Source organism: Lynx rufus, unplaced genomic scaffold, assembly GCF_022079265.1.
Source record: "Lynx rufus isolate CCGP_SWC_20201006 ecotype Redwood Valley unplaced genomic scaffold, mLynRuf1.p SCAF_3, whole genome shotgun sequence".
NCBI classification, from domain to species: domain Eukaryota; kingdom Metazoa; phylum Chordata; class Mammalia; order Carnivora; family Felidae; genus Lynx; species Lynx rufus.
The window spans coordinates 174,163,450-174,171,517 of NW_025814845.1; the positions used below are offsets into that span (position 1 = coordinate 174,163,450).

Genomic DNA, 8,068 nt, shown 5'->3' on the forward strand with positions numbered 1-8,068 from the left:
CCATGTCGGGCTCTGCACTGGCAGCACAGAGCCAGTTTGGGATTTCTCTGTCCCTCTCTCTGCCCCTTCCCCACTTACGCTCTCTCTCAAAATAAATAAACTTAAAGAAAGTCCATATCTGGCAATTATTTAACAATGGAGCTTAAAAACCGGTTTACTAAAAAGAGTATGTATTTAAAAAAAAAGGCAGTGATAAATGGACCCCAAGATTTGTTGTGAGATATGGGGATAAAAAAATATTGTAAATTGTTTATTTCAAAGTTTCTCCAAACATTTAAGACATAATGGGAAGTCCAACAGAATCACTGGTTTTTGAAGGTAGGAGGATCATTAGTGAATGTTGTTTTAGACAGTGCATTTTAGATGATGACCAAACAAGCAATTGTAAATACCTGTGATGAAAATATATATGTATTGTATTTTATAACATTGCCAATGTCGGTTCTCTTTGTAACTTTTAAACACAGGTTGACATAAAAGATGCCACAAAAATCAACAGAGAAAAGGCAACATTCAAGGATTCCAGGTAGGTTGCCAGCAGACCTACGTGAAGAAAAACTAAACAGAACTAAGCGCGTACTAAGGAACAATACTAAGACATTTGTTTACATACCTCTATTGGATCATACATGTAACTTAAAGGACAAGAGTAAATTTAGGAGGGGGAGAATAAGGTTTCAGATTATACAGTGCTTTATTAAGTTTTAAAGACTTTGAACTTCGGGGCGCCTGGGTGGCGCAGTCGGTTAAGCGTCCGACTTCAGCCAGGTCACGATCTCGCGGTCCGGGAGTTCGAGCCCCGCGTCAGGCTCTGGGCTGATGGCTCAGAGCCTGGAGCCTGTTTCCGATTCTGTGTCTCCCTCTCTCTCTGCCCCTCCCCCGTTCATGCTCTGTCTCTCTCTGTCCCAAAAATAAATAAACGTCGAAAAAAAAAAAAAAAAACAAGACTTTGAACTTCATTCTGTAAGTATTGAAGGGTAATATCCTGTGAAATGTATTTTTTAAGTGATTTAAAGATAAGGAAGTTCTGAGTAGAGATAGAAGTAGTAAGTTAGAGAAGAGTGATTTTTTTTTAGAGGAAGAAAGTAAAATTCATACTTGACAGACATTACTTAAAGAATTGATGGGGATTAGTAGCTGGTTGGCTAAAAAAGGAGATGAAATAATATAACAAGTGATTAGATTGAGTTTTTTAAACTTGTAATTGTTACAGACCAATGAGATTTCAAAATTGGTTAAAAGATAGAAATTGCTGACTTATATTACTAAGAATTTGGTCATAAACACGCATACGTATATTATAAATACACAACTGTTTTCATGAAAGGATGCTTTAAAACCTTTAATGAATTATTTTTATTATTTTTGAACTGAATTATTTTTATGAAAAATTCACTACACTGTTTATATTTTTTCATTTTGACATGAAATGGTCCCACTGGACATGTGGACTGTCTCTTATTTCATTCAGCTCTGTAATATTTTCAGTTTATGACAAGCTTCATTTTTTTTCCATGTTTTTTTTTCTGTTTTATGAAGGAGAATGAGTAATATGGAATACAAAAGATTAGCATTCTCATTTCTGTCTTACTTGGTTTTGCTTTTTTCAATACACATTTTATTTACTACATTTCTAGAATCGTTTTCTAGACTCTTGAAATAATTGCATAGTGGCATAAAGATGAATAGGTTTGTAAAGGGTTAACATAAACCACTTCTATAATCATCTTAGTTTTGGTAACTAAATCTAGGTGGTATTTGCTACTCAGAGAATCGAACTTTGTCTCACATAGCAGAAAATAAGTTCAAAGATAAGTTTAATACAGGGTGCTGTCTTCATGGAAGAATATCCTCTAAGAGAGTACATAAAAGAATGACCATACAGGCTGCTGTCAATCTATAGGGTTGAGACATTACTGAAACTTCATTGGAAATGTGATAAAGTCCAAACTGTAGTCTCTGCAAAATGTCAAAGTGTTACATGGGATTGGATGATGATGTAGGTTGTCACTCAGCTGCCTTTGAGAGAAGCTGGATTAAGTAAACTACGAGGCTTTTAGTTTCATGAATTGGATATATAAATTCCAGGCCAAAAATTAATTTCTCTTGACTGGAGAGCAGTGATTACTTTTTTCTTTTCAACATGTTCTTTTCCACATGCAATTCAAAGAATTTGATGAGACACCAAAAAAATATAATTATCCTGGGGACCTATATTAGCTATCTGACTCTAGACATTTCCCTAGTGGATACTTCCTTCAGCCTGCTTGAAATTGTCTAAATTTAGGTAGAAATGTCAAGGATATTAAATTGGCATGGTATTCTGGAGGTCTGTGTTTCCTATTCTCAACCTTGAGCAGACAAAATACCTTAGTAGCTCCTGATGACAGTAGGTGGTCTTTTGGCAGGGGCAGGGCACAGCTGGTAGTTTCATCAGTTGCATATAACCATTTACAAGTAACGAAGATCATCAACAGTTGGAGGTATATGTATGCAAAACTACAGTAAAATATTGGACATAGTTGCCTACTTCTAAACACCTCTGCTAGGAATTGTCCAGTGCATAAAGTAATTACAATATTGACCACACTATATATATTTCAAAATATATTAGAAATACATTTGAAATGTGGAATATTATCACCGTCAGCAGGAAAAGTAGCTAAATTCAAGGCAAGGGAGTAAAACTGGGTAAATAAGTTACATATATACTGCTGATAGAGAAAATGTAAATCTTAAGAATTCTTCTGAATAAAAATTTCAAATACATGTTTATATTAAAATTGGGGACTCCATATATTTAAAGTTGTTTGTATATATGTGTTACACTTAATAGGACTACAAGATCTCATCTCGAAAGTGAAAGTGAAATAGGACCGAGTTCATCTGACAATCTGAAAAGAAACCATGTATCTCCAAAAAAGGCTGAAATGGAAAGATCACTACTTGGCTCACTTTTACCTTTAAAGAACTTAAAAGACACTTGCATATCAAAGTCAGAGGGCAAAATAGATTTAACTAATATTTCATCTCATACTTCAGAAGATTTCACTGGACAACAGGGAAACTTAAGTAGCATGAAGAAAAGGGATGTGAATTTTAGTGCTGCTGAAACAAAGAGTGATAAGAAAGATTGTTGTTTTGTGAGTTGTGAACAAAAAAGTGTAGACGGCATATTTAGGGACATCCCTGCCAATTTAGAAACAAGTAACACTGTCTTTGAACTTCAAGATCATGAAATATTAAATTCATCTATTAAAAATTCTGCATGCACCAATCCTTCAGAATCCAAATTTATCCAGGACAAATTTCCTGTTCTTCAAGTAAATAAAAGACAGCCTGCAAAAACTGAGTTAAAAGGAAAATGCATGAAGGATACATTCAGTCCCAATACTATACCTGTTGGAGCATCTGGGAACATAACCCTCAGTGTAAATCAAACCACAGAACACTCTTTTTCTGAACAACAGAATAATGAAAATTCCAAAGTCCTAACTCAGAATGCTGCAGCGTGTTGGAACGAATTTCCACAGTCTGCATGTACCCCAATATATAATTCTTCTCAGCACCCGTTTGGAACTTCATATCCTTACTACGCATGGTGTGTTTATCATTACAGCAACAGCAGTGGCAGCTCCATTACCCAGACATACCATGGGATAACATCATATGAAGTACAGCCGCCTCCTTCTGCGATGTTGACTGCAATTGCAAGTACCGTCCAAAATGCACATTCTAATCTTTTGTACTCTCAATATTCTGGTTACTTTTCTGGGGAGCCACAAGCAAACGACTTGGTGCCAGTGAATGGGCATTTTCAATCTCAAATGCCTGTTTCTTATCATTTTCAGCAGCCGATTTTTTCACAGTATGCTCCCCATCAAGTGTTCCCACAAGCTGCATACCCTTACCCTCGTGATTCAGGTGTGCTTCCACAAGTTCCTTGGACTTACGGTGAGTTTTATAAGTTTTAACGTTCACTTTATTGAGTTTTTACTTTTATTTTTGTACATTTATGTAAATGGAATTTACAACAGATGGTGATATATATAGCAGTCATTTTTCTGTGTAGATTTGTAGTCTTGTTCCTATCTTCGGCAGTTGAATTATGTTGTCACATGGGAATCTGGCTGCCAAAGACTGGTAATATCACAAATATGTCCTTTAGTAAAACCCAACTTTGGGAAATAGTTAAGTAAGTTATAGTTAATCCACACTGCAAAATACAATGCAACAATCACAGAGTTTATAAACATTTTCAATGGCAGTTTTAAAAACTATGTCATATAAATATACCTGTGTAAATAAATGACTAAGGGTGCCTGGGTGTCTCAGTCGATTAAGCATCTGACTCTTGATTTTGGCTCAGGTCATGATCCCAGGGTCCTGGGATCTAGCACCATGTCGGGCACCATGCTGACAGCATGGAGCCTGCTTGAGATTCTCTCTCTCCCTGTCTCTCTCTCTCTCTCTCTCTCTCTCTCTCTGCCTCTCCCCTACTCATGCCCATACTTGCTCTCTCTTAAAAATAAGTAGACTTAAAAAAATGCCTAGAAATACTGAAATGAAATGCAACAACATTTTAATTTGTTTGCTTCTGCATAATAAATCAGGGGATTGTGGAGAGTGCTTTTTATATTTTCTAGATTTCCTACTGTGAAAATACATTATATTGATAAGTGGAGGAAAAAAAGAGTAAAAAACCAATTTGGCAAAGAAATTTCAATCTGATAAAGCAACCTTTCTCTTTTTTTTTTTTTTTAAGAGAGAGAGAGTGAGCTGGGTAGAGGGGCAGAAGGAAAGAGAGAATCTTAAGCAGGCTTTATGCTCAGCATGGAGCATGATGCTGGGCTGGATCCCATGACCCTCAGATCATGACCTGAGCCAAAATCAAGAGTTGGGACATTGAATCACCTAAGCCACCTAGTCGCCCCTCTTTCTCTTGGTATTCTAATACAATATTTGGGCATACGTGAAACGACTTAGTAATTTGCCACTAGAAATTGTAATTTTTTTCTCTTAAGCACAATTCTATTTATAAAATATCATAATTAGGGGTGCCTGGTTGGCTCAGTTGGTTTAGCATCTGACTTCGGCTCAGGTCATGATCTCAAGGTTCTCATGAATTCAAACCCCGTGTCAGGCTCTGTGCTGACAGCTCGAAGCCTGGAGCCTGCTTCAGATTCTGGGTCTCCCTCTGTCTCTGCCCCTTCCCCACTCGCACTCTGTCTCTCTCAAAAATAAACATTAAAAAAAATTTTAATATCATAATTAGAACATAAATGTTTAAAATTAAATTAAAATTTATATACACCAGTATTAAATCAAATTTTAAAAACAATTATTAATAATTCTGCAAAAACTACAATTATCCACTAACACCCCAGTAGTCTACCATCAGAGGTAATGTGTATCATAAGTAAAGTTAACAATCTTTTAAGGTCTTAAATAGAGAAATGTAAGAGAATTTTTTTCAAATTAAAAAGTCATTTCCCAGGTCTCCTGGCTAGCTAGTCAGAAGAGTATGCGACTCTTGATCCCAGGGGCATGAGTTCAAGCCCCATGTTGGCTATGTAGAGATTACTAAAAATAAGTAAACTTCAAAAAAATGATAATAGGGGCACCTGGGTGGCTCAGTCAGTTAAGCGTCTGACTCTTGATTTTGGCTGAGGTCATGATCTCATGGTTTGTGAGATCAAGCCCTGAATCTGGCTCTGTGCTGACAGCATGGAGCCTGCTTCGGATTCTCTCTCTGCCCTCCGCCTCGTGCCCTTTCTCTCTCAAAATAAACATTTAACCAAAAAAAGAAATTTTTTTTGTTTAAAAAAAATCATTGGAGTTACTACTGACACTGTGACCTGTAGGATAAAATTCAAATATTTTAGCTTGGAATGCAGGGTCCTTCACAGTATATGCAGCCTCATCTCCCACCACTTCTACCTTTGTGTTGAGGCCCCATTGAACTTCTTGCTGTTCTCCCATATGACAGTTCCTCTTGTACTATTTGTGCACGTTTCTCACATGATACAGCATGTGAGTATTATATGGTATTCTAATTATCTCTGTGTCTTTCCCTTCCCACCTGGCCCACCAAATGAATTTAAACAGGACTGGAAATTGTTCATCTAAAACAGAACCTGAAGAAAAACTATACAGGAGAGGAGAAAGAAATAGGAATGGAAGTGGGGAAGTATATGACTGCCCTTTTTCCTTTTTTTTTTTTAAATTTATTTTGAGAAGAAGTGCACACGTGCTAGGGAGGGGCAGAGAGAGGGAGAGAGAGAATCCCAAGCAGGCTCTGCACCATCATCACACAGCCAGACGCAGGGCTCCATCCCACGTGAGACCATGACCCAAGCTGAAATCAAGAGTTAGTCACTCACCGGACTGAACCACCCAGGTGCCCCATGTGCTTTTTCCTTTTTGATTAACTTGATGTGCTGCCGCTCCTGTAAGGCTAAACACCCAACCTATAGTAGATGTGGCAAACCTACAAATTAAAGTAGAAATTTTCATTTCAGAAGAAGAAAATCTTGAATACAATTGTTTCACAGAGGTTCTCAGTTTGAGCTTTCTTGTGTTCTTAAATAAAAAGATCTCTCTAGAATCAAGTCCAGCTTTGATTCTCAAAAATCTTAATTGTTAACCTGCTTAGTTATATTAATCAAGTGAAAATAAAAGGAAAAGAAACAATTATTGAAAAGCAACTCTAACAGTGTTAGGCAATAAGCACAACACTCAGTTTTCCTGAGTGCAAATAATCTAGAGATCACCTCTCAGGCTTTCAGGAACTACCTCCTTCTAAAGGTGTGAAAATCCTTGTGACTCATTTATTGATGTTTTTGCTCATGGTGCTTGTATTCAGCACCATAAATGGAACTAAGGGAAGGGGCCAAGTGAGCCCTGTGTGCAAGGCACAGTGAATCCTTTACTCCATTTAAATCTCCCAGAATACCTACGAGGGATGAAGAGATGTTACTGTTCTTTACAGATAAGGAAAGTACTTCTTTTTTTTTTTTTTTTTTAATTTTTTTTTTCAACGTTTATTTATTTTTGGGACAGAGAGAGACAGAGCATGAACAGGGGAGGGGCAGAGAGAGAGGGAGACACAGAATCGGAAACAGGCTCCAGGCTCTGAGCCATCAGTCCAGAGCCTGACGCGGGGCTCGAACTCACGGACCGCGAGATCGTGACCTGGCTGAAGTCGGACGCTTAACCGACTGCGCCACCCAGGCGCCCCGGAAAGTACTTCTTGAAGAGCCTTAAATAACTTTTTCAGGATCCCATGGCTATCAAAGGGCAGATGTGCAGTTTGAACTCTAATATCTTGGTTCTAACTTAACTCAGGTCTTCCACTAAACTATTGTGTGCCATTAGTCTGTATTGTTAACTTATCTCAAATCTTTGTGGTTTTTCTTCCAGTTCCATGGCAACAAGAACCGTTTCAGCCAGGACAATGAAAAAAAAGTCTTCTGTCTACTGAAATAAAGGGGATTTAACAAGTTTTTCCAAGCATTTTTTACTTAACTTTTTTTATATATGTAAATGTGGTAGGAAATATAAACCATATAGCCCTTTATAAAATGTTTAAATGTAACAGCGTATCATAGAATGCAATTGGAAAATTTCTGACATCTAAAATACCAAAATTAGTTCCGTTCAATATTTTAGTGAACTGTACTAGGCTATTTTCAATACCTATATTTTCAATAGGCTAGTATTTTCAATAGGTTAATGTTTCAATATCAGAAACATTAACAGTATTTTGAAATTTATATTTTGAAGTGTTTCTATCACAACTGGTAACAGCTTATATAAAGATTCTTTTGAGATTAGTCTAATGGAGTAAGGAGAGTAAATGTAACATTTAATATGATTAAAGTTAAGCAATAGTAGTAAAATCTTTAAAATAAGATTTTTGTAAAGTCTGATATTTTTTGATATATTGTTTATGGTAACATTGTGCCATTTACCTTAGATTAAAAAAGGATTTTTTTACTTTAATTGATCGATCAAACCAATAATTTTATAATTCTTGATACTTCATATAATTTACAATTCTGTGTCT

At 36.5% G+C, this 8,068-nt stretch overlaps 1 protein-coding gene across 1 annotated transcript in view; it reads left to right on the top strand.

Annotated features, from left to right (window-relative positions):
* Positions 1-7,460, top strand: part of TEX15 (testis expressed 15, meiosis and synapsis associated) — a 63,718-nt gene extending 56,258 nt beyond the window's left edge. Inside the window, exons 7-9 of the mRNA XM_047090825.1 lie at positions 468-526; positions 2,837-3,954; positions 7,423-7,460. Coding sequence (XP_046946781.1) covers positions 468-526; positions 2,837-3,954; positions 7,423-7,460 — 1,215 coding nt within the window. The remainder of the gene's footprint in view (positions 1-467; positions 527-2,836; positions 3,955-7,422) is intronic.
* The last annotated feature ends 608 nt before the right edge of the window (positions 7,461-8,068 follow it).